The sequence below is a fragment of the Cladophialophora carrionii genome, assembly GCF_000365165.1.
Source record: "Cladophialophora carrionii CBS 160.54 unplaced genomic scaffold supercont1.4, whole genome shotgun sequence".
NCBI lineage: Eukaryota > Fungi > Ascomycota > Eurotiomycetes > Chaetothyriales > Herpotrichiellaceae > Cladophialophora > Cladophialophora carrionii.
Genome location: NW_008481829.1, coordinates 34934 through 60037, shown reverse-complemented (window position 1 = coordinate 60037; position 25104 = coordinate 34934). Strand labels below are relative to the sequence as shown.

Sequence of the window (25104 nt, the reverse complement as noted above, 5' to 3'; positions counted from 1 at the left end):
TCGTAGCTCCTCGTCGGGGATTCGGCTGGTCTTCGGCTCGAACTCGCCTCGGAAACTGTAAATACGCCTCACACTTCGTGTACGAGGATATACTCTTTGGAACAGGAGGTTTTGATATATGTCCATCCGACAAAATGTATCTTGTTTCTGTACTTCGACAGTGCTCAAAAGCAAGGCAAATGCGTTTTGAGCGCTCCCAATGTACTCGAAGGGAAGGCAATTGGGTCGCAGTGGTCAATAGCTTCCACCACTCGGAGACGCAAAGTACAACTGCATTAACAGATTTGCCACTTCGAAAGCTGGAATTAGAAACCAAGTGATTTGTTTTGTACACACCAAATCTGTCGACATCCTTTGTCAAAACTGGACCAAACGATACACCGGATCCGCGAGAGGCCTCCCATCTGCCTTGCCCCCAAATCCAGCATGACCATCGTCTCCTTAAGGCTAATCCCGTTCCCACATGTCTGCGCTGATTGTTCACCCATGTTCCTCGCCAACATAGAGCGCCGGGTGTCGTACTCAGCTGTTGTTTGCAGGTGCACGGCCTGCTCTTGACATCCGCATTTGCCATCCATCTAATTCCACCGCTTCTGCATGCATATTTTGCCGAGTTTCAAGAGAAGGCCGACCCAGTTCTCTGCTAGGTAGCTCACCAATGTAGCCCTTGGCTGGTTGGGCGCTAATACTATACACATTGTCCCTCTCAATACTGTTGGCATACGAAGGCGGCTTGGCTGCGAAGAGTTTCCTGCGGTATCGTCGTGGTACTGCGATGAAGCCGATAAGCAGAAGTAGAGGTATGCCAAGTCCGAGGCCGACGCCAACACCAATCGTCGTGCTTGATGAGGAAGAGGACGTGCCAGTGGTTTGTGACGCGGGAGGAACCGGCTGAGGTGTGGATGTGACCGTCGCTGTCATTGTTGGTATCAACGTAGATGTGACTTGAATCGAGGAAGCCAGTGTAGAAGACGTTGGGGAGGATACCACCGGTGCTATATCTGGGGCAGCGGTCAAGTTGATGTAATGGGAGGTTGTCGCCCCATTCAGATCCTGTGCTCCAGCTGGCGTTAAAGCCAGGAAGAAGACATTGGACTGATTGAGGCTGAATTGCTGCAATGTGACTGTCCAGGAGAACCCTCCTTCTTCATCTGAGCCGAGTATCTTGGCTACAATAACCAATCAGCAAATGCAGTCACGATGGGATGTGATCTTCGAAACAGATGGGAGATATTTGAACTCACTGTATATTGGGCTGCTACCTGCGGCGGCAGATTGGACACCAAGGCTTTGCTGCCATAGGAATATGTTGTAGTCATCCTCATCAGTGACCCATTGTATATCAATCACCGAACCAACATCGTAGGCTTTGTTTTCCGCAAAGAATAGTTCGTCTCCTGCGGCAGGAGGGTTGACAAAATAGGTGGAGGGCGTCTGGCAAAGTACATGCACAAAAAGACAAACCCCAACGACGAGAAATATATTGTACATTGCAACGAGAGAAGTTGGAAATACCTGCGAACACCGCGATAAACGGATTCAATGCAAGAGAAGTAAAGTATCGCTTGGGATGAGGAGCCCTGCGGGAACCACTGACCGACGACTCAACTCCTCAGTTCGCCTTAGAGAACAGACTGCAAGGCATATTAAGGCTATCCCTGGCCCTAGCGTGAGGATGGTATCGGAAACGCTCCAGGTTCATCTGGTGGCGGACTGACCTTGCGCGCCTCTGCAGGTATCTTTTGAGAGTCACTCACACGATTAGCCCGAGCATCCCTACCCTGTGATTGAAACGAGACATATGCAGGACTGGCCCCTGAATAGTAGCATTGGTTGGGCTTGCAGGTCAGAAGATTGGGATCGCGACGGGCAGGGTCACTGCGACAGATGCAACGAAAGCAGGTGGCTAGACCCAGGCTCGGCAGAAATCAAGGTCTCGGCACACCCGGCATCAACTTGAAGACCGCCAAGTTCTATCTTGGAGTGGTTGTAGCTGCCAATAATGGAAAGACCTGATGGAAGTGTTTTGGTTCTGTTTGACGCACTCCATGCGGCGCTTGTTCCCTGCTCGGATTGGTCATTAGGACGCCCAACGCGACGGCCCCAGGACTCCGCATAGCCGGCAAACCTCGTAGCCTTGGATGGCGTAGTTGAGGTTGGGCAACCTGGCGACTAGCAAGGATCATTTTGGGGCCGGCAAACCTCCGAGACAAGGCTTAGCAGAAAGGCAAGCTGCTTTGGGGCGCGTATCGGGGTAGGTAGCGGCCGGCGGTTAAGGAGGCAGACCAGGTCGATCAAGTTTCAGCGAAACGTGCCTCCTTCATGGGCTCTTTCCTACAGTGAATGGCGGGGCGTTTCCGGGACAGCAAGGTATGCCGTATGCCGTCAAATAGGATCGTTGAGCTTTGACAACCGGACAAAGTGGCAGAAGAAGGGAGCAAATGACGGGTCACGCCAAAAGTACAATCTCTGCTTTGTTCCTCTAGCTTGGCGCTTCGCCACAGAACAAGGCCCTCGAGATCTCTTTAGCTACGACTTCATTTCGCCCTGCGACCGAATACCACCCGACAACGAGTCAACAAGACATTCGACGTGGAGAGAAGCTTTCAACCGTGTCAGGACTTTCCTCGATATCCCGCGGAGTTGGCGCTGGCTTGCACAGAAAGCCATCCTCTGCAGGCTCTGGATCGCTCATGGCGCGCCCCTTCGCCTCTGTCATGAACAGCCTTCCTTCTCAGCCAAATCGGATCACCATCTTAGCCTTTGTATCTTTTGTTGGATTTCTTTTCCTCTTGATAGTTTGGCATTCTTCTTCCTCAAATTTCGGCGTCATTTTCCAGCACTCGTCATCATCACGCAGCGGGATCAGCAGTTCACGGCAAAGGTCGCTACAGTCTATCCAGAATGCCACCTTGGGGGTATGTCTTCAGCTCGTGCGGCGTCGGATATTTTACTAAAGTGAAACTCAGTTCGAAAGAATCCTTGCCATCAATTTGCCCGAGAGAACCGATCACAGAGATGGCCTGATACTTGCTGCTGCAGTGTCAAACCTGCACATTGAGCGTGTGGACGGTGTGCGCGGTGACACGATTCTGGACAAAGTCCTTCCGCCCGACCATCCGGAGCACATTGACCCGGCTCGACTTGGGAGCTGGCGCGCCCATATGAATGCTATCAGCCGGTGAGTCTTCCCTCAAAGCCGTCGCGGATGTCAGGTGCTGATCTCTCTCCCAGAGTTGTGGAGAATAACTGGACGTCAGCATTGATCCTTGAAGACGATGTGGACTGGGACATTAGATTGAGCTCATTGCTCACAGACTTCGCCTTGGCCTCTGACACCGTTCTCTCGCGGCACGACTCGGCTGCGCTAAAGTTCCACGAGCTTTCCTTCTCGCACACTCCAGTAACGTCACCTTACGGAGATGGCTGGGATGTCCTGTGGCTCGGACACTGTGGGATGGAGATAGCTGATTCCTCTTCCACCGTGATCCAAGAGAACGATGAAACGGTCCCCGAAGTTCGTTTTCTCCATTCGTGGGATCGAAATGAGGTTTCGCCACTGGCAGACTACCCACCACACACACGGCTCGTGGGTAAGCAACATGAGGGGGTGTGCTCACTTGCATACGCTGTCTCTCAAGCTGGTGCTCGCGGGCTTCTGAACAGTCTAGGTCTGAAGCGGGTGGACAACGCTTTCGACTTGATGTTACGCGAATGGTGTGAGGGTATTCATGAAGACCACTCCCATCGCTGTGTCGGTGTTTTGCCTCAGCTGTTCGATCATTACAGACCCATCGGACCGTCCGAGATCGATAGTGACATCTCAGCCCCGAACGGCGGCTACCGGAGTCAGCCGTTCACACAAAACATCCGCTGGAGCGTGAGGCTCAACATGGACAAACTCCTGCGTGGCGAGACGGACTACATCGACCAGTGGCCGGACTCCAAGGTGTGAATTAGGAGGACATATCAGGCGGAGTCGAAGATTGTCAAAGAGTTGGGGTGAAAAACATGGGAAAATGTGTAAGAAGGGACGACCACACATGTGCTCGTCGTCCACCACAAGGCTGAAGAGCAGTGAGGAATCGTCCAACCCTGAGATGCTCAGCTTGGTTCTGACGGTCAGTGTTACGCAGATTGGACATGTTAGGACGAGGATGTTTCAGACGAGGCAAACGCTGTGTTGGACACGAGGATGGCACCCAGGCAGCCACAATGACTTGGACGAACGCCAATCTCGGATACGGATTCAGAGCTTCACAAGTGACGAGACAGATCAAGAGTTCGACGTGTCGAACAACGGGTTAGAGCATCGACATTGATGATGGGTTCGAAGCGCGCCGACTTCCGCATCATTACATTCTCCATACGAAGGCTTGTACAGCGACTCCCAGAATTCCGACAGCGAAGACACACACAGGGCAGTCCTACTCAATGCCGTCTCCTCCACTACTCTGTGGACCTTGTCGTCGTACCGGCTCTTTCGAGAATATCGATATCACCTGCGGCCGACCCGAATGCATAGTAATACGTCCAGTCGACCACAGACAGATTGTTATGGTAGTTGATCGCCGTACCTGCCAAGGTCATGATTCCATCATCACGCTTCTACCAACTGTTACAGTTCGGATCTGAAAACGAGGTCTCCTGCAACGCCAGCTGCAGGTCATAACAATTGCTTGGGGGCTTTTCCTATAGAGGACAGAGTGATAAGGTCTGACCTTTGCGCCGTGCCTGGAGCACTTTGTCGATAAGGACGGAAAAGCGTATATGATCTGCGCTTCAATGACAAGGATGAGAGAGTTGTAGGAGAGATTCGTGTCGAGACCGTCCAGCCCGCATTCCAGAGTTAGGCAGATCCGCTACCGTCTTTCCGCGTGTAAGCCACCGCTGCAACCCGCCTCGGCGCATGTGGGCAATTCACCCTCATAGTCTCGGCACAGGCATAAAGAATGAAGACAGGGTTATCTGATGATATGTCTGCGTGCCCTCCTCCAGAAAGGCACCAAACCCTCGACGATATCTGACGTTCGGCAATCCAATAGGACTGCCTGGCGCCGCCTTCTCTTTTGCCGCTCTCGAAAAGTTCAGGGGCAGGAAGACCGACGCTGTCTTTACTTCGGCACCCAAAGACGGATCGTATGGCCACTTGACGAAAAAGATCCGTATCTCGCCCGTCTCCCAATATTGGTGATCCTCCCAAATACGAAGCCGTTGAGACTCGGGTACGTCGTTTGCTTCGGTTACATTGAGGCCTTCTTCTTCAAGCTCCATAAGCGTCTGCATGATAGTGCTGCCTGTGCAACCCTGGAGGTCGCCTTCGGTCCGATTTGTCTGAGCTAGCAAAGCAATGGCTGACCTTCGGATCATAGGGTCACGACACCGTCCAGCGACGAATGCGAGCGTGTCGATGACGCCTGAATCGATCCCGAACGATGTAGTCTTGGGGGCTTTGGCTGGGTTTCCAATAGCATCTTTATATAACTCGATGATCTCCGCAAACTTATCCACGTGGTGGTCATAGTTGCATTCCTCGCCGGTCCCCAGCGTGTCGAACAGGATTGAGGCGACAAGTGCAGCCGCCCGAAGCAGCTTTTTGGAGGTGATCAATGCCTCATACCGTTCACGTTTCGTCACAGGGGTATCATCGAGAGCCGCGATCCAGTTCAAGAGTAGAGCTTGCACCTGTTCTCGTTGTTCGCAGTGTAACAGCGAGGCATCAATGTTTTCCTGCCCCCAGTCCACTATTTCCTCGAGCTTGTTACGTCCCTCCAGAAGGTTGCCAAAGCAGTAGGGGATTTCTGGCAGCGCCAGGCGATGTTCTGTCTTGCTTCGCTTGATGGCCGCGCTAAGTGTCAGCGCGGAAGGGATATCGACGATGCTACAGAATCGCATCCTCAAGCGCTCGATGATGGGTCGGAGGAAATTGTCCAAGACGGTCTTCTCACTGTCAGACAGGACGAGCTCGCCAGATTGCAGCCTTGCGTCAATGTCGGTGATGAGACTGTGGCCGGATTTGAGGAGCTGATAAGCCGTGTGACTGTCCTGTAAGTTCTGCAGGCAAATGAAGATGACGCATGAGATCAGGGTCGTGATATCCGACATTGATGTCTCGTAAGCCATGCGAGATGCCTTGCTGCTTTGATGCAATGCCAGCTGCTGCAAGGCCGACCGCTCATTCGACTCCCCGTCCGCCTCGGAAGATTCATGAAGGGCACCGAGAGCGACTACTCCGTGGAGTATAGATCGATTGAGATGACAAGCCTGCAGAATGAGTTTGTTCCAGAATGCTGCATCTCTCCACCCAGACCATTCTGGAGCCGTCCTCTGGCAGAAGAAAACCAGGCTGCGGAGTTCTTGCGGCTCAAGGCCCGGGAAGGCACTAACAGCCTGAAGTAACCTGCTGGACGGACTGCTCGGAGACGTATAGGTTGGAGATATTGCGGAAAGGACAGATCGGTGATGTTCAGGAGTCCGATCGCGTACATTCGTATCTAGGCGAAGCTCTGGCTGCCCGAAAGCGGCGGGCTGCTGTTCAGGCGATGGCCTATCTTTGATTCTTTGCTTTCGAGGCGACTTGTTGCTTGTTGGTCCAGATTTGGCGGCCGCCTCCGCTTTGGCTCTTACCTGTCTTTCGTGCTGGACATGTTTGCGAATTTGTTTCGTTTCGGCTCTGGAGCTTCGCGAGAGGACGGTTGACCCAGAGTCCTTATTGATCCACAGTAGTGAGTCTGGCATTGCGTCGAATCAGTGGGGCGTTCTAGTTCGCGACGGGCAAAATGCGGTGATGATAGTTGTACGACAGGGTGCAGCTTTGGTTTTCGGCGCGTCCTGCGAGCTGCTCTGTCAGGATGTTGGGCATTCGCAGCGTTGTTGTCGTTGTGGGAACACCGCCATCAGCGGCCCGGAGGTCATATTTGATTTGTTAAGGCCGGCCATTCGAAAAGTCCAAGCAATTGCGAACAGGTTTCTCGGGCGAGCCGCGTGAGTTACGTATATCCGGCCGTCGGAGTAAGAATGGACCGTTTCAAGTTCGCTGCTAATGCCCATGGGTTTGACTTGGCATCGAGCCATTCCAGACAGCTTTGGTGCCGCGAGCTATAGTGATGGTGTGCTCGCCTTGTGTTCGGAGGTAGCCTAAGGGGCCTCGACGCGTGCATATCGGGATAAGATTCTCTAGGCGAATCTTGGGGAAAGCCAGGAATTGAGGTTGAAGCTCGGGCCGCCTGCAGTTAGTCACTCAGTCAATTGAGCGGGGGGTTTGCGATACAGGCCCTCGGTCCGTACTTCGCCATCGCTAGGGAATTTCAAGCACTCTATGGAACTTCTGCCCTTGCCGAGACCAAGGCCTCGCAAAGCTAATGACGCGGCATTCTCTATAGCATGAGCAGACTCAACTGCAGTTCTGAAAATGGTAACTATGCGCGCGAACAGAAGAATCAAGCCCTGGTGGTTTTGCTTGCAATCTTGGCACTACACGCGACAAGCCCTCGCAGTGACCCCCGGACGGTCAACGTGCAATGCAGGGTGGTCAGCAAGTCAGAGTTAGGCCGTCTTGGAGGTATTCATTGCTGCTGTTGATCTGTCATCGACCCATCACTCGGACTTGATTGCTTCCTTCTCAGAATCCGCTGCTTTGATTTCACTGCTGCTCTGACCAGCCTGATCCTCAAGGACCTCCATCCCATCCTGAGTGACGTGTACGTTGATACGAGGACCCTTGAACCACTTCCTGCCATCAATCGCATACCAGGACATGGCCAAGAACATTGAGCCTCCATATATCAGGCAAGTCCAATTCATCGTCAACGAGTTCAGATCATTACCCTTGACAGCTGGGAAGCATAGGGCCGGGGTAATCAGCAACCACCAGCCGACTGCCACCGCTCCCAAAGGTTTGGACCACCGACCGAGATGCCAAGGGCCTGAAAGAACACACAGTCAGCCACTACGTATGCTTAGACACGCGGCCCAACTTACCCGGCTTGAATCTTCCATGATCGAAGAACAGCTTCAATGCCACCGGCGTGGTGAATGCTGTGTACTGCGCAATGGCGCCAATGCTGAATACCGCACCAATAGCGACCGGGCTGGCAAACATCAACAGGCCGAGCAATGCCCCCACTCCCAAGACGCCCCAAGTGGCATACACAGGGGTCTTCGTCTTCGGGTGAATCTGACTCCACCATCTTGAGCCTGGTATGGCTCCGTCCCGAGAATAGGCAAAGACGACGCGTGTTGCAGTGATGGTACAGCTTTCTCCGACGAAGAACTGTGCGATGATGTTCAGAGAAAACATGGCCAAGCCGGCCTTTTTGCCCAGCACTTGCAGACAAAGGCTCCCGAACGGCTGACCATATTGTCCCGCCACAACATCTGTGATGTCCTTCACGGTATAACAAATGACCCAAATCACCACCCAGCCAAAGTACAATCCAAGCTGCGCAGTCATTACAATGGCCCGTGGTGATGCAATATTGGCGTTGCTGCATTCTTCCGAGAGATGAAACGGAGCGTCGTATCCCGACATGGTCCAGATTGTGGTGAGGAATCCCATGATTGTTGCCCATGGAATTGGCCATTCGGTGCCATTCTCAAACGTCGTCCAGACGTCGTGGCTGTTATTGGTCTTGGGGTGATTGATTGAGCCCGCCGGGAACCAAATGACAAAGATGAGCAACACAAGGATATTCCAAATGGTCCCAATCTTGTTCAGCCAGCCAATGAACCACGTGGATTGCATCGTGACGAGACCGTTGGTAAAGAGGAGAAGCAGCAGTGTCAAATAGACATGCCACGTCTTGGGTTCGTAGTCAGGATTCGCGATCATCCCGCATGTAATCAACATAGATGCCAATGCATAATTGACAGAGCACGGCCCCGTCACGAAACCACAGAAGTTCGACCACCCAACAAACCAAGACGCCATTGGTCCCCAGCCTTCAGGAGCAAGCACGGCGGAGGCGTAATAGAGACCTCCAGCGGTGGGCATGCTCGAGCACAACTCGGCCATGGTGAAAGCGGTGGACTGAATGATGAGCGCCGCGATCAACCACCCCCACATGGCACCACCTGTACCCGAGTAGCCCAAGCTGTAGCCAATCGTAGACGCGACCGAAGGCAGGATTCCCAGAACGGCGAACGAAACGGAGAAAGACTCCCAGATGGTGAAGTCTCTGACGTTCGATCAGCTTGCGGCGACGGCCGGGTGCACCGGGAGGCCATACCTCTTGAATTCTTGTTTGTAGCCCAAGGCAGCTAGAGTCACCTCGTCTTTGGTGGCACCCTCCTCTAGGACCGCATGGCTGTGTTGCTGTGCAAACACGGACGTGACGCCGACGGCGTTCTCGTCGACGACAGTGACGGAGCCCTTCCGGGGACTCGCCATGGTATCAGAAGGCTAGAACGTTAGCAGTATGCGACAGAGGGATGGTCCAGGAAAATGTCGTGGGAAAGAGGGAACAGGACAGACTTTATCCCGCACGTCCACCCATGATGTTGCCGTTGTAGATTTAAGCGCACTCGACGAGATTGCCTCCGCATGCGGGAACGATTGCCCGGAGACATGTGGTCTAGCCATGTTAACGAGAATATGCTGTGACACTATCCCTCGAAGCAGAAGGAGAGAATGCATCCATGTGGTTCCAAGCCCTGTCTGGATAATGCGCGGAGGATGTCCGCTCAGGAACTAAACCACGACAGACTTCGTGATTGGCGTTGGAACGGGTGTGCGCGGAATTTCAATCGTTGCTGTTGGCCTTATCAGCAGCCGATGTTCTGCTTCGAGGATGAGAGGCGCACATCTTTAGCGGGCGGCGTCCAGGGTGATGTGAGTCGAAGCTTGGACCATGCCTGTAGAGACCCGGCCGCCTCTCGCCAATTTCGGGGCAGGTAGAGGTTTGATTCGTTTACGCCTGAGGAGAAAGATAGGCCTGCATTCGATGGCGTCCATGGATTTGGCCTTGCCAAGCAATTGTCCTTGCTATCAGTGGTACGAAGATAGGGTGTCGCAAGGATTGGCGATTCTTGCGATATCTTTTATCAAGGCTTGACATGAGCTCTTGCATCCCACGTGGCGACAGCAGACAGCCGGCAGCTATCTGCGATGGCCACGATCGGATTCCCATGTGGTTATTGTGATTGATGTACTCCGTACAGGGTGACAGGACGCGACTTCGGAAGAAGTGCATTGCCAGCAACCTTATCGGGGCAACCAGCCCTGTGAGAACGCGGGGAATGTCGTACGTAAGAGCAATCAATGAAACTCTCCATCTCCACGTCTATTCAATATCCGGGAGGCTAGTGACAAAGCGCCTGCGTCTCTTGAAGATTTCAGTTCGAGTGGTGGAAAGATGATGGCACTGTCGCGATAGGAAGATCCCCGGTGTGAGACCATACGAAGCAGAGGGCTGGAGGGCTGGAGGGCTTGCCAAGCGAGCACACGCTGTCTTCAGCATGTTCTGCACCATAATTGCTACTCGGACCGAGTCTGTTCATCAGTGGCCGGCCTCGTATACCAAGTGCTTCTCTAGTTTGGCTATAGGGTAAAAGTCGTCAATCGGAATGTTCTCATGGCAGGGGCGTCGAGTCATCGGACTCGCCAGTTTCCGTCACGGCGCTGAGGTAAACTCTAAGAACGAATCAAAGTAGCCGTCCAAGAAAGGGCACAGCAATCGTCGCGTAGTATGCATCACGCACAAGTGGGTAGTCTCGAGTTGAGAGGACCATGCTCAAGCGGCTGTGAGCATACCTGAGACACAGGGGAAGGGAGGTCTGAAACAGTTGACAGGTTCGAGAACGGTGGATCGTGCAAACATGAGCACGAGATACAGGACGCGACACCGATCGGGCGCGAAAAGGCCACGAGGAACAGTGGCCTGAGCCGGTCGTGGCTCTTGACGGAGATGTTGATCGCGATACCGTGACTGGGAGGGTTTTGGGTGTGGCCCGCATCGGAAAGAGAGGCGCACACTGCGATGATGCTCAAACACAGCCTCAACGCACATAGTCTCGCGGTGGGCTTGCGTGATCCGGAAGGGGATGCAAGGATTGATTAATCGAGGTCCTTCTTGCCACAGGGCAGATGCAGCATACTGGGTACACCCGACAGCACCGACAGCAAAACGTTGGCCAAATAAAGTACCGGCATCGTCGTTGAGAGCTCCGGACTCCGTCCTGGTACGTACTCGTACTGTATCCAGAAGGAATGGTTAAGTGCTGAGTTCCCTCGGGTGAATATCGATAACGAGGCAGAAGCCCAGCAACGGAGGCCCGGCAAACGGGTTGGTCCAGACTCCGTGGGGCCAAGGATGGCTTTCCCCTGCTTTTCCAGCGGGTCTTCACTGGTTTTCCAAGACTCTGATGGCAGAGGATCCATCGCCAGCCAACCCTTTTCGCTTCTCAACTCGTGTTTCAGGCGCTAACACAAGCCACAACTGCGTCAGTGGTTGGTAGATCTCACTTTCTGCATGCTGGATTGTCCAGCTCTCCCATTCACTGCATTTCCTCTGTTCTCTCTTCAGCGCTGAACATTTTCGCCAACTATCGCCGAAACGACTCCCAAAGCTCCACGACACTCATCCTCGAAGTCAGCCCTCGAGCCTCTGCAATCGAAGTCCGAGCCGTGCACATACGCTCGCTGCCTGTACCACAACGTTGTTTACACCATCCACGAAGCGCACTCTCTCGAGGACGGGTGACCGACGCCCTTCCACGTTCGAAGATCTTCACCCACGGGTCCATTGGCCGAGTGTTGAAATCGCATACGGGAACCTACTCTCTTCTCAGGCCTCGTAGCAGCATCGCGCTGATGGCTAGCACCTCATAGAACGCATTTACCTCGATACCCGCCGTCAGTGGCGCTCTTTACGCCCCTCCTCCATAGCATGGAAAATGTACCGCCGCAGGTATGGGCTGTGGCTCATACTTTGATTGCCCGCAATGAGACAAGCAATTCAACCTCTGCGGCCACCGATTCTGCCACAGCCAATCGCCCGCCTGTCTACAAAGCAGTCGGTCTTTCTCTGGCGGTGGCCTCCGGTCTGTTCATTGGCACTTCCTTCGTGCTGAAAAAGATGGGACTGCTCAAAGCCAATGCGAAATACAACGAGGAAGCTGGCGAGGGTTACGGATACCTTAAGAACGTCTGGTGGTGGGCAGGCATGACGCTGATGATTGTGGGTGAAATATGCAACTTCGTGGCATACGCCTTTGTTGACGCAATTCTGGTCACGCCCCTGGGTGCTCTGAGCGTTGTGGTCACCACGATTCTGTCTGCAATCTTCCTCAAGGAGCGGTTGAGCTTTGTCGGCAAGGTGGGCTGCTTCAACTGCATTATCGGCAGCATCGTCATTGTCCTCAATGCGCCCGAACAGAGCGCCGTGGCTGATATCCAGCAAATGCAGCACTTTGTGATTGCGCCAGGGTTTCTGTCGTATGCCGGGGTTGTCATCGTCGCCTGTACGTTCATCGCTCTCTGGGCAGGCCCGAGGTACGGAAAGAAGAGCATGCTGGTGTATCTCACCATTTGCAGCTTGATCGGAGGTCTCAGCGTCGTCGCAACTCAAGGATTGGGCAGCGCGATTGTCGCTCAAGCTGGCGGCAAATCACAGTTCAACCAGTGGTTCCTTTATGTCCTGTTGGTTTTTGTGGTTGCGACGCTGTTGACCGAGATCATCTACCTGAACGTAAGTCCTCACTGCTTTCCTCGCATTTCTCCACTAATATTTTGCAGAAAGCTCTGAATATCTTCAACGCCGCGCTTGTGACCCCGACCTACTACGTGATCTTCACCAGTGCGACGATTATCACTTCGGCAATCCTTTTCCGTGGATTCAAGGGGACCGCCGTAACGATTACGACCGTGATCATGGGATTCTTCCAGATCTGTGCTGGCGTTGTACTGTTGCAAATGTCCAAGTCTGCGAAGGATGTACCCGACGCAGCTGTCTTCAAAGGAGATCTCGACCAAGTCAGAGAAATCGCGGAGGTCGAACAGCCGGAAACCGAACCAAAAGCTGACGCTATCCGCGGAACTGCTGCTTTGATTAGGCGACTATCCGCCTCCCGACAGAAGATGGAACAGGAGGAAGCCAGGCGGTTGCGAGAAGACACGCTCAAAGACCAACTAGAGCCGCTGCGCGAAAATGAGATTGTGGAATGGGACGGCCTTAGACGACGGAAAACAGTTCTCGGTGAACCTGGCGCTCCTGTTCGAAGAAATACTCTTCGTCCACCACTGGGCATGTCCCATTTTCCACAACCAGACGACGAAGAAAACGAACATGGTCCCAGCTTCTTTGAGAACCTTCGACACCGTGCACAGAGTGTCATCCGTCACCCTACTCCTGGCCGTCATCAAGACATGCCAGAGGACTCTTTGCGAAGCCCCATACATCCTGTTGCCTTGACCGATATAAAGGTCCACTCGTCCAAGTCCGAGTCACCCATTGTGCCGTATGGTCCAGGGAGCTACGAAGATGCCCAAGAACGAATCTATGGACTCCCACCCGGCCAGCTTCAAAAAGAGAGAGCCGTCACGATCGCGGCTCAACCGTCGCCTCGGTCGAAACCTCTACCGGCCAAACCGTCATCGTCCCCATCACTTCGACCGGCTCCTGAAGCAAGACGACAATTTTCTTTCACAAATTTCCTCCGCCCTGGCTCACGCACACCGGACATCGATTCAGCCTCGTCACGGCCGCGTTTGTCGCACCGTGCCAGCAGTAACGAGCAGAGGCGCGCCTTCAAGAATGGTTCAGAGGAGGAAAGACTGGGGCTTGTCAAGGGTGATTCTCACGTTGCATTGCTTGAACATGAATCTCCTCGTTCGCCCGAACGCCCAGCTCAATCCATGCCCTATGCCCCTGCAAACCCCCATTCCCAATCCAGCTCCACCAGCAGTGTTGATGGTTATTATCGTTATCAATATCCCTCTCCTCCTCAACGTTCTCTGTCATATTCTGACGAGGTTGATGGTTGGCAGATGACGAGCACCGAGAGTCCGCCGAACGAGACAATCTCAGCCACACCACCACCGGTGACGACAAGCAGCCGGCGAAGGCCAAGTCCGCCGACGATCTATCAACCCCCACCTTTGATCACAAGGAGTTCACCGACGAGCGCGAACGACGAGCGAGCAATACCGGGGACCATGGTGGGAGGAGGGTCAACACGGGGCAGAGCCACTCAAGCAGCATCAGACCATTTCCCGAATTCGTCGACGAGCCCGCCGAGATACACGAGTCGGCACCCAGACATTGGTTTTCGCAGGACGGATGGCGACGATCACCTGCCTCGAGTCTCGGAGGACGCAAGAGTGAATGATGCATATGAATATGGCTTGGCTCGGACAGAGAGTCCAGAAGCAGAAGCCACGCGACGGCGGTTCGAAGAGCAAAGCAAAAGGGAACGAGATGAGCGGCGGCAGAGGGCTGCAGGTCGACGACAGAGTTGGAAACCTACGAGTCCTGGAGCAGCAGGAGGAAGCTTTGTTTAGAAAACATGGCTTGTACTTGGTCTGGTTGTACAGTGACTTTATTTTGGCAATAACGAAATACCCACGACGTTTGGATTGCATGGAGATGCACTTATGACCTGATAGAGAGATATGGGGAATCAGTCAGGTTAGAGTCAGCCGACTCAAGACATGTATAGTACATTATGGCGGAGTACGCTGAATAGTATTTCGATGACCGCATCCTGCATTCTGTCTCAGCAGCTGAACAGGTCCATTGCTGGCCCCTCTGTGTCCGCAAGTAATTACCTCCTCTTCAAGGCTGCGATCGACAAATCGCCGCCGGGTGTTGCTAAATCCCGAGCGTCCGCTGTGACCCGCTCTATCCGCCTTCTCGGTCGAGTGCATTGGAAAGCACAAAGGTCAAAGGCGCGGCCGTCGAACTGCTGGTCTGTTTCTCGTTACCATGCTCCTGGATACGGTGCAGGGACTCATAACACTGCATTTCGCCTTTCGATGACTTTATGGAGACCAACATGGCCGACTCACCTGCATCCGAACCATCCCAGGACCAAGAGTCGGGCGACGAGACCAATGCGGCACATCAGGCTGCTGCCAAAGCAGCTACGGTCAAGGACAAGGAATGCCAGTACTGTCACCAGCATTTCACATCTTCCTCCCTCGGCCGCCATCTCGATCAATTCATCTCGAAGAAGAAACCCGATGGCATTCACGACGTGGACGAAATACGAAGGTTACGAGGAGGCATCACGCGCCGCACGGCGAGAAGCAGCAAGAAAGACAAGCACAATGAACACGAAGATGTTCGCTCCTCTCAGGGTTCCCCGGCGCTCGGTCCAGGTCCTCAACCAGGCACACTGGTCTCTTCCGCGATCGAACTGAATCGTATACCCCCGGGGGGAATGCACGTGCGCCTGAACCGGTTGAACTGGGAGGCTACAGGTGTCATTACTGATCCTGCAACCCTCGATTCTCCGGTGGTTGCCGCTCCTCCCACGCCGGCCGTCGTGTCCAGTCCGTTGGGCCTGAAGCGCAGTTTCTCGACGTACGCTCAAGACCTCAACCCAACGAACAATGCAGAGACCACAAGAGCACTCGAGCTTGCTCTTCGTGAAGTCCTCGACTCTCTTCGCGCGGCCACCAAGCATGCCTCGCCAAAACCTTCTCCCTTCAACTTCGATGTTCAGTCGCAGACCTTCCCTTCTCTTTGCTTAAAAGTCCTGCCCGCGCCAGCGACACTGTTCCAAGCCTCTCCTTTCCCCACGCCACAGTCGATCCCGATCAATCCACCGGGTCCAGACCAGCTTGCTTCTCTCCGCCAGAAGCTGAGCTCCGCGATTGACTACTGGAAGTGGCAGGCTTTGCGGCTAGCTCAGCCTACGTCCTCAAACATTGGGGAAGAGCAAGACTTTCTGACACACAGTGCGAAGCAATGGATGGAGTCTACCCTTACACACGTAGATGCGAGCTATCAGAATTGGATGGCGCAGCCGCTCGATATCCGCAATCTACTTTGGCAGGTGGAATTGCTCCGGGCATACAACTCGGAACAGCAGAAGGTGCAAGAAATGGAAGAAAAACTGGAGCGGCTACAACAAGAAGCGGATCAGCTGCAACAGCAGGTCGAATACCTGTCTCGCTGTCAGTGGCCCCGAGAGATGGCGTTGTGGCCTCCTGAGCGAAAGACGTTTGGCGCGACTATGCGCGACGAGTTGCGAATGATCAATTTGAACAGAGGCCACGCTGGTTCGCACGGACCAGGCGGTGCCGACGAGACGGTAAATGCGCCTATCGAGAATGTGCTTACGAGAATGGGTGACAAATGGGACTTTGACAAACTGGTCAACAAGTGGAAAGCGCATGTGAAGGAGGATAGGAATCGGCGCATGCCCGTGGCGCAATCCCAGCAGTCGATGGACGGGGTCGTAGCCGGGCCACCACCACCGGCGGTGAAAGTGTCGGAGCTCAAGAAGACACAGAGCGAGCCAGTGAACGGGTTGCCTAATGGACTGGCGCCGAACAGCCTGGAAGAGAGACGGCGGAGCATGAGAAATCAAAAGGGGAACATCAGTATCATCTCAGACCTGTAGGAAGGTTCCATGTAATGGAAGGTGTACATTTTGTCTCAATCGTAGATATCATGTCCAATTCTAAGGTAGAATACATGTCCAACGAGAAATTTCGCTCAAATCGTGACAGCCATTAAAACCAAGAATCCGCGTCATCTTCCAGCCGTAATATTCCAGAGACCGACCTGTTCTTCGCCGGAACACCCTGGTGCGGATCGTCATCGCCAAGTTTGAACCGTACCCGTGCACGAGCGCGTCCGGTTTGTGAGGCCATCACTCTTCTTCTTCCTCCGCCTCTTCTAGGTCCTTCTCCCTCTTCGCGAACAGGCTCACCCGGTTTTGGATGGCGTAGATTGCATAGCCCACCAGCGCCAGCAGCACGAACAGCACGATCACAATGATCGCTATCACGTAGTTTCTCTGCATGATGGATCTGGTGGACTGCTGGAGGCGGGTGTGTCAAGGATGGAGGAGAGGACTGTGTCCTCGAATGGCCGGTCGTACGAGGAGCGTTCCGTGCAAAAGGTTCGCTCCGAGCGCGGAAATGCAGAGACGGCTCGATTATACGGAAGCGGACCGGTGGTGGTGGACTGAGTCTGGGGCCACAGAGGAGCGATGCACTGTTGGGCAGCTGTCTGATGGGGATGGGCTCAGACTGATAGCTTCGAGATTTGAGTGATCGTGGCGACGGTGGAGGTGACTCTGAGGATAACGAGGGACTCGATGCGGAGACAGCAATCGGCGACGCCGTTGTGTCAATTGTAAAGGGTCGTTTCGTTGTTTCGAAGCTGAATGCGGTACGAGTACGTGCTCGTGGCAAATGCTGGTTTGCTGCTGGTTAGTTGCGATGGGAGGCTGTTTTTTTTCAGATTGGAATGTTAGCAAGAGCACTGTGCACAGTATGGTCTACATGTAGTCAAATGCAAGCGGGTTGCCCAGCCCCGCGGCACAGACATGTCTCATCATATTGATGGCTGGTGACTGCGATGAAGAGGTTGGAGGTCAGTGGCAGGAAGCGAGAAGCAAGGCTGGGCGAGTTGCGAGGCTGGCAACCCAAAAAAGGAAATAGTGGAGACGGCTAGCTGCAACCAATGATATTGAGGCCGCTTTCAGCCCTACACGGCCACGACGGCGGGAGAGGTTTTTACGTTGGACTCGGTGCCCTTGGCCAGAAACCCGTGTAACTCTGTGCAAAGATGATCGATCCAAACTACTGTCCTCGGGCTCAGCTTTTGCATATGTCGCAAAAGATCTCGAACCCCTGGTTGGAACTGTGTTAGCTAGCGTGGTCGATTTGGAGGGTCGGTCAACCATACGAGATCTGTTCCCGGGGAATCTGTGCAATTGCTCGACAGGGGGAAGCGACTCTGTATCGCCCAGAGAGCGGTGACATATGAATAGTCGAAGAGGATCGGAGCTTGTGGAGCTTTGTCGCGGAACAGCTGGATGATATCTGGCCGGTGTCAGTAGTTGTCCCCGTGAACATCAGACAACTTACCGGCGAAGCGGATAGGTCTTCGCGGTGTGACCCCCGTACGCCATAGCCTATCCCTGTACCATCCCAGCGAACACCCGTCGTCTCGTTAGCGAGAACACTGATGTTCTGCTCTGGACCCATGAGAATGACTTGGGCTCAGATCAGCATCGTCGTTGGACAGCTGGGTCGAACTACCTCGGAGATTATAGCCAGCTTTCAGGATATCTGCAGCGTCGCCCCTCAGACCCCCATCGACAGCGGAGGCATTGAATCCCTGCTGAATGACGAGAGGGTGGTACGGAGGCAAGCCACTAACTGATCAGTTCAGACTCGACTAACTAGCAGGTGAGCATACGTGAAGATGATGTCGATCTCACCGCACGAGGGAAGTTTCGAAGCTGGGAAGGCGGAAACAGTTGCACCGATGAGACTGAATAGCAGAATGCACTTGAATTGGACCATGATGGACATATGTACTCCGTACTGTCTAAGACAGCGGCTTTTGGGTTGATTCCCTAAGGACGTAGAGCTAGTCTTTATATCTTCCTCCGCCGACGTTGTTACCCATCGGAGATAAGGTACCATATCGTAGGGGACCGAACCCAATTCTTCATCCACGACGCGATAACCACAATTGAGGTCGTCAGGTGCACGAGTGGTTTCTCCACGTCCCTAGCCGGCGTCTGTTCGCACCAAACACGGCCTTCACAGGCTCTTAACAGCGATGTCCGGAGAGCGATCGCCCGGAACACAGAACGACGAACAATTCTCCTCCCGCTTCGAGATGGACGCGCATCTTTTGCGCCTCATGTTGCCTATTCGGCAATATGCCTGTCGTAGCCACGCAAGTTCAGAACCAAGAAGATGCATACTGCTTGTTTCCTGATCGTAATCAATGACATCGAAAGCGCAGAACGGGATACGGAGTATGGAGGACGGCGAAAGGTCTGAGCGAAGTTCCTGAAAGAGCTAGAGTTGGGGAAGAGACCGGATGGCGGAGCAAAATCCCAAGCGAGCCAAGAGACTGCTCCATTCCATCACTGGCGCAAACATTTCCTCTTTCATCGTCGTCATCCATTGGCCCCAAGAAGGTCTCCAATGTGGTTGATTTTGCGCTGCTGCCACTCATGCCAGAGTAGGCTCCGGCGACTCTGAAAGACGGCTGACACGTACAATGGTCTACGTACGTCAGCAATTGCGCGCCAGAGCAGGGACCCGGGTTGAGGAGAACGCTTGTGGTTCGATTAGCCACAGGACGACCTGAAGCGCGGTGGAGCCTGTCGTTGGATGTGTTGGTCGGTGGCGAGCACAAACATCTCGGAACCTCAGTCGGCGATTCTAATGTCGATGCTTGGCTGTTGTTCTTTGACAAATTTCTGCCATGTATTGGTCAGGACAAGATATTTGATACTACGTTGCGCCGCATCAAAGACGTGTTCGTCAAAGCCTGCCCTCATTTTTGCTCGAGATTCGCCCAGTGGAGCAACGCCAGGATGCGGCGGGAAGATGGATTCATGATTCTCCACCGGAAAAGACATTAGCACTTGTATTGCTGTGAGAGTCTCCACTGAGGCGCCACTGTGTGCTGAATTGTCCATGTGGAATGTGGAGGTCGTCTTGGGCGACTTGATCCAGCTCTCAGCCTCATAGTAGCTCATGTCCTCGTCCGGATCGAGTCGACCGGTGGGCACCGCAGGACCAAAGATCGTGTCCAAATCCTGACGAACCCTGCTTTCAATGTTGATCGGAAAATCAGTCGTCTTGTCATTGACCCGGGACATATAGATGTCCACCGCTGAGTGGAACAGTTGAGACTTTGCAGATTCGGAAAGTGTGTTATTGGCACGGAGAGCGGATGCGTAGGTCTCCTTCCAACGCTGCACCTGCATCAGGAACAAGATATTCTCGGCCGTGAAATCCCTGGTAGCGGCAAACTTCAACAATGGGTTCGGGTTATCTGCCAGCGCTCTCTCCAATGAAGCCATAGTGTACAACTCTCGCTGTTGAGAGGAGGTAATTGAGGGCTGGTCGGATGATGCCCTGCTCGAGTCTGCATGGTTGCTTGACTGTCTGATGCCACGGCGGTCTTCCCACGATTCGAGAATGGCAAGTGTCTGACGCAGCTGGAGCCGGCTCTTGATGATTTCGTAGATGGGAAAGAAGATTGTTGTGAACTGCATCACAACTATACCCGGAGCTAGCCACATCGGCGGCACCCACCGACGATTCACAGGCTTGAAGGCGGTCGAGTACAAGGCCGCCAGCCATAATGGAGCCCCAGGCAGACCGGAAATCACACTGTAAATGACTTGCAATCTCCAGTAATGGACATCATGGATGTTCCGCACCCGGAAGAGAAGATATGGCCCATAGAGCCAGGACCATGCTAATTGCCAGAAAGCTGAAGGTATCCATTCCGGAGACTTGCGGCAAAGAGCCTGACCTTTGGCATGAGACACATCACCATAACTTGACCAGTCGCCTTGAAGAGTGGGGGTTGTCGCATAGAGCGCAGCAGTGATGATGAGCTGCACCGTCATTCCCGTGCCGACGTAGACATATGACTTTTGGATTCCAGACAGTGAGCTCCATCGGTACCGAACTCGCTGGGCCGCAGAGAGACTCGATTGTCCATCGAATGATCCGTGTTTCGTATACACGAGGTCTCTCTGCTGGTCACTGATACTTCTGAGCTGTGCCAGATTTGCTTGGAAGAGAGCGATGCCAAATGGTAGGTATATGCTCATGATCCAAAACTCCGCGGAGCACAGGAAGTGTCCATTGGTGGTATATGCGAGAAAGATCTTCACCAGGTAGACGTGGAGAAAACTGACGGCTGCAACGGCGAGCGGCTGGTTGCGGATCTTGATGAAAGCAAGATTTCGATTGACGATCAAGAATGCAACACCGGCGTACAAGATGACTGTCCAGGCAACGATGAAGCCGGCGTAGAACTTGCCCAAGTCATCCCAATTGACGAGGGAGCCCCAGTTGCGCCCGTTCGGATTGAGACCCATTGCTAGCTGTGGCAATTGATTGCTGGAATTCGACTGCACTCGATCTGTAGGACAAGGCGGGAGCGCAACGGTCGGGATGAAGATCTGGAAATGGGAGATGGGGACATCATCATATCTTGGGAGCAACCCTTTGCCACCTGCTGGCCGAGACCCGTTCGCACATGGGCAACAGACATTCTCCCGTCAAAAGACGCCGCAGACGTGGTTGACCTAGCACCGGGTTAGTCTGCCATAAGACACAACCATTCAGAAAGTGGTGGCGCCATATCAGCTGTAAGGAGCCAGGTACAGGCGGTATGCCTCGCTCACCTCACTGGCTGACCTTGCATATGTCAATGCTGTCACAGCCCGTGTTGGGGCCGAGTCCAGGCTTGGGCCACGTCCCGCCCTCTCAAGTCTGGGGGAACAGGGGAACCAGGGGTATCAAGGGAACCGGGGCAGCTTTTCCAGTCGACCGTGTGCGCACAAGTGTTGCTGCTGGCGAAGGCCACAGAGATCGGGGATGCAGATCGATGCTTGGGCGAGTGGATCTGTGATAGCGTCCGCATCTGAGATAACCGAGGACGGCTGGGTGGACGGCTCGGCGTCAGGTCTCGTCGAAATTATTAATTCCAGAAAACTTTCTGCCACTTGCTACAGAACTCCACTGTGAAAGAGTACAATTGTTGGGAGGCGGAAGGGAGAAGAGCTGCGCCCAGCACAGCGACTTCAGCTCTGAGCTCCTCACGGCAATTTTGCCTGCGCCGCACCCTCTGCCAGCATTCAATACTTCCGGTGTCAGGACAATCCATCACCAGTAAGGAATGCTTCGGATGTCTCGCATGGCACTTGGTCTACCTGGACTTGCAGGTCGTCCCCTGCATCAAATTCCATTCCATGCACCTTCTCACAGCAGCCTCAGCATGGAGGATCACCAACTCGGCGCGTGGACTTTCCACCCAAACTGCGATTGCGCTCTCAATCATACGCCGGCTTCTTGTCCTCTTTGTCCTCGCTGCAATACGCAAGTTTGTAGGAGCCATCCCTGAGCCTGGTGTACCTGCATCTAGATGTTGTCCAGCTGTGGCCTTTGTTCTGCAACCAGTCATATCCGCTTTTATTGTCCTGCGCTGGATTACTCTCACAAAGCCCATACATCACGAGTCCCATCTCTGTCCCTATTTCGGTGTCGTTGTTTGCATCGTGACAAAGAGAAGCTGCTACTGTATTCCAGATGTCCGAGTCCAAAATGTCTCTCGCGCCGCAGTCCAAGACATCCGCACTCTCTAGCCATTTTTCGTCGGCCAACCGCAACGATGACCTCCTCCACCTTTAGGATCTGCGCCTCTGGGTCAAGATTAGATACCTCATACGTCAGTTTCGAGTCGGAGAAGGGAGTGCGATCACCAAGAACTCCAACATACATTCCAGATTCTCCATCAGTACAATCAGCCTGTCCTTTCGACCATACCAGATTCTTTGCCGAACCCACACCCGAGACCAAGAGCAGACCCTCGTTACCACCGCCACCGACCACGAGGCCCACGGAGTGGATATGGATCTGCCATCTTTGTCACTCGCGTTATGCTCTCGGAGTGACGCGGCGATGTCTGGTCGATGGGCACTACTACTGCTCCGGCGAGAGTGACAAGCCAAGTATGAGGAAGAAGAAAAAGCAGAAGGCATGCTCGAGTGAATTTGACTATGGCGCGTGGAAAATGTGGGGTGAATGGCGTCGCAAAGTCCTTCGAACGATTCAAAACGACAGAGTCTTCAAAGGCTGCGAGTACTGTGACTTTCCCAGCCAGTGTCGGTACCCGATTGACACACATCCACTCGGTGATCTGGGGACGGCATCGGTGACGCCCAAAATCACTGTGATCGAATCAGACCCTGCAGTGAAGCGGAAAACTGAGCAGGATAGAGCCAAGAGCAAATCGACCGCCAATGAGAGCGTTGACTTTGATCAGATCTTGAAGAGCATGGTTGACACGGACGTACATCAGCCGAACTCGGACACGCTGAAAGATACGACGAAGATGAAGGTAGGCGGGAAGAAGAAAAGCTCCGGCAGCAAGGACAAGGTTCCCTCCTTGGAGTTAGAACTGCCTCACTTTGACACAACATTGAACTACCTGGTGGCAATGGATTGGGCCAATTTCGAAGAAATTGAATTGGGAAAGACAAAGTTGGAGTGACGGAGCTGCACTCTTGTACATAGGCGTGCTGGCCTGGCTTGTACAAACGTGGAATTGCCAGTCCACCTCGGGTGCATAGCAATGCATATCATCTATTTCCCAAGCAGTTGACCAATGTATTCTGCAATTGCCAACATCTTCTCTTCCGTGAACCTCCTCCCCACGATCTGGACGCCAACGTGGGCTCCATCGTACAACTCGGCGTCATAACAGTCGACAACTTCCTTGTCTTGGTCGTTGATCGGTGTATATCCATCGTCATACTTGTCCACCGATTTGTCGGATGTGGTCACCGGGACCACAACACTTGTGTAGTCCAAGCCGTTGACCCAGACACTGTAGCCATAATATCTGTAGAGCTCCGGTCTTGCCGCTGGATACGGCGCGAGAGGCGAGATGATACCGTCGACCGGCTGGCCTGTCCCAGTCTCCTGAGCGGTGCTGTTCCAGTAATCCAAGTACTCTTTCTGGAAGCGCCTCTTGGCCACATTGTTGGCCGCAACTTCAGCCGCTGTCAGTTGTTCACGTGGTTTGTCCCCGTAGGCCATCTTGACCTGAGGGGATATTTTCTCGCCAGACAGGGCAAATGCTTCGTGCACGTCCTTGCCACCGTCATATCTCCATGTCATCAATGAAATGTCGAGAAGCCTCTCGTGCGAAGGTGGCTTCCACTCGATGATTTTGTGCCCGGCTTTGCCCAAAGCTTGAACCACCATATTGATTGCTCGCGCGACTGGTGGTTGAGGGTTGGCAATGCCATCTGATCTCATGACTGCAAAGCTGAGTTGGCCTTTGTTTGAAGATGACTTGACGATGTCGAGGATGGCTTGTTCTTGGGCATCACGCCACGGTATGTCGACGACCAGAGGGTCATACAGCCAGGGTTTCTCTGACAGAATGGACTTTGTGAGCAGTCGGAGCCCTCGGGCCGTGGTGGCAAGCGGACCGACAACGGACAAGATACTGTTCTGACCATCCATGCTGTTGGCCATGCCCTCGTATGGTAGTCTTCCGGACGTTGGACGAATGCCGTAAAGCCCGTTGAAAGCTGCTGGGATGCGGATTGATCCCCCAATGTCGGTGCCAAACCCGCCAGGGGACCCCTTCAATCCAATCAACGCGCCCTCACCACCGGAGCTACCGCCAGAACAGAGGTACCGATTCTTCGGGCTCCAAGTATAGCCGATGATGTTGTTGACCGTCTCTCCAGTCATCAATGTGTGCGGCACACTCGTCTTGCAGTATAAGACCGCACCCAGTGCTCTGAGTTCCCGGACCATTTCACTTTCATACGTCCCTTTTCGTGGATCATCCGATTTGCCTTCGAAAGTTCCGATCCAGCCAACGTATCCCATGGTGGTCTCCACACCCTTCACATGGAATTGGTCCTTGAGTGATACAGGCACTCCGTGAAGAGGGCCCACGGTCTTCTTGTTCTTTGCGTAGTACTCGTCCAAGTCTTTCGCGGAAGCCAGGGCAGCATCGAAGAAGGTTTCGTGAAGGCAGTTAACTAGCTGATGTGCCAACGACGCTCTGTGGCAGAACGCCTCGGTGACATCGACAGCGGACCATTCTCCCGCGGCGACCTTTTCAGCAATGCCAACAACGTCGGTTTCGGTGATTGCAACCTCCTTCTCGTTCAGGAACTGTTGGATATATGCTCCGGTGACATCCTTTTGCTCCTCGGCACTGGGAATTTTTTGCAGGCGCCACTTCTCGGGAATCGAGTCGAGAATGGCTTCTCTTTTCGCCTTTGCACGGGACTCCCAATCAGCGACCATGTTGCAGAGTTGTGAAGCAAGCTGAGCTTTTGGACGTCTCGAAGGATTGAGGATTGATGCTATTAGAAGTGTGAGGATAATACCCCTCTTGAACTCATATGAGGGGA

At 53.6% G+C, this 25104-nt stretch overlaps 11 protein-coding genes across 11 annotated transcripts; 4 read left to right on the top strand and 7 right to left on the bottom strand.

Annotated features, from left to right (window-relative positions):
- Positions 1-522: 522 nt before the first annotated feature.
- Positions 523-1491, bottom strand: G647_04693 (uncharacterized protein; the record flags this gene model as incomplete). Its single annotated transcript, XM_008729032.1, has 2 exons — positions 523-1169; positions 1245-1491. 2 exons carry the CDS (start codon positions 1489-1491, stop codon positions 523-525), a joined length of 894 nt encoding a protein of 297 aa, XP_008727254.1.
- Positions 1492-2904: 1413 nt separating this feature from the next.
- Positions 2905-3955, top strand: G647_04692 (uncharacterized protein; the record flags this gene model as incomplete). The annotated part of the gene is made up of 3 exons (XM_008729031.1): positions 2905-2918; positions 2960-3181; positions 3235-3955. 3 exons carry the CDS (start codon positions 2905-2907, stop codon positions 3953-3955), a joined length of 957 nt encoding a protein of 318 aa, XP_008727253.1.
- Positions 3956-4926: 971 nt separating this feature from the next.
- Positions 4927-6738, bottom strand: G647_04691 (uncharacterized protein; the record flags this gene model as incomplete). Its single annotated transcript, XM_008729030.1, has 1 exon — positions 4927-6738. The coding sequence occupies one exon, from the start codon at positions 6736-6738 to the stop codon at positions 4927-4929; it is 1812 nt and encodes a 603-aa protein (XP_008727252.1).
- Positions 6739-7596: 858 nt separating this feature from the next.
- On the bottom strand, positions 7597-9388 carry G647_04690 (uncharacterized protein; the record flags this gene model as incomplete). Its single annotated transcript, XM_008729029.1, has 3 exons — positions 7597-7925; positions 7981-9176; positions 9228-9388. 3 exons carry the CDS (start codon positions 9386-9388, stop codon positions 7597-7599), a joined length of 1686 nt encoding a protein of 561 aa, XP_008727251.1.
- A 2497-nt stretch (positions 9389-11885) lies between these two features.
- Positions 11886-14325, top strand: G647_04689 (uncharacterized protein; the record flags this gene model as incomplete). Its single annotated transcript, XM_008729028.1, has 3 exons — positions 11886-12686; positions 12734-13910; positions 13985-14325. 3 exons carry the CDS (start codon positions 11886-11888, stop codon positions 14323-14325), a joined length of 2319 nt encoding a protein of 772 aa, XP_008727250.1.
- A 666-nt stretch (positions 14326-14991) lies between these two features.
- Positions 14992-16566, top strand: G647_04688 (uncharacterized protein; the record flags this gene model as incomplete). Its single annotated transcript, XM_008729027.1, has 1 exon — positions 14992-16566. The coding sequence occupies one exon, from the start codon at positions 14992-14994 to the stop codon at positions 16564-16566; it is 1575 nt and encodes a 524-aa protein (XP_008727249.1).
- A 252-nt stretch (positions 16567-16818) lies between these two features.
- Positions 16819-16971, bottom strand: G647_04687 (uncharacterized protein; the record flags this gene model as incomplete). Its single annotated transcript, XM_008729026.1, has 1 exon — positions 16819-16971. One exon carries the CDS (start codon positions 16969-16971, stop codon positions 16819-16821), a length of 153 nt encoding a protein of 50 aa, XP_008727248.1.
- An 854-nt stretch (positions 16972-17825) lies between these two features.
- Positions 17826-18493, bottom strand: G647_04686 (uncharacterized protein; the record flags this gene model as incomplete). The annotated part of the gene is made up of 4 exons (XM_008729025.1): positions 17826-17998; positions 18103-18171; positions 18218-18337; positions 18400-18493. The coding sequence occupies 4 exons, from the start codon at positions 18491-18493 to the stop codon at positions 17826-17828; spliced, it is 456 nt and encodes a 151-aa protein (XP_008727247.1).
- An 854-nt stretch (positions 18494-19347) lies between these two features.
- G647_04685 (uncharacterized protein) lies at positions 19348-21039 on the bottom strand (the record flags this gene model as incomplete). The annotated part of the gene is made up of 1 exon (XM_008729024.1): positions 19348-21039. One exon carries the CDS (start codon positions 21037-21039, stop codon positions 19348-19350), a length of 1692 nt encoding a protein of 563 aa, XP_008727246.1.
- Positions 21040-22334: 1295 nt separating this feature from the next.
- G647_04684 (uncharacterized protein) lies at positions 22335-23216 on the top strand (the record flags this gene model as incomplete). The annotated part of the gene is made up of 1 exon (XM_008729023.1): positions 22335-23216. One exon carries the CDS (start codon positions 22335-22337, stop codon positions 23214-23216), a length of 882 nt encoding a protein of 293 aa, XP_008727245.1.
- A 92-nt stretch (positions 23217-23308) lies between these two features.
- G647_04683 (uncharacterized protein) lies at positions 23309-24997 on the bottom strand (the record flags this gene model as incomplete). Its single annotated transcript, XM_008729022.1, has 1 exon — positions 23309-24997. One exon carries the CDS (start codon positions 24995-24997, stop codon positions 23309-23311), a length of 1689 nt encoding a protein of 562 aa, XP_008727244.1.
- Positions 24998-25104: the final 107 nt, after the last annotated feature.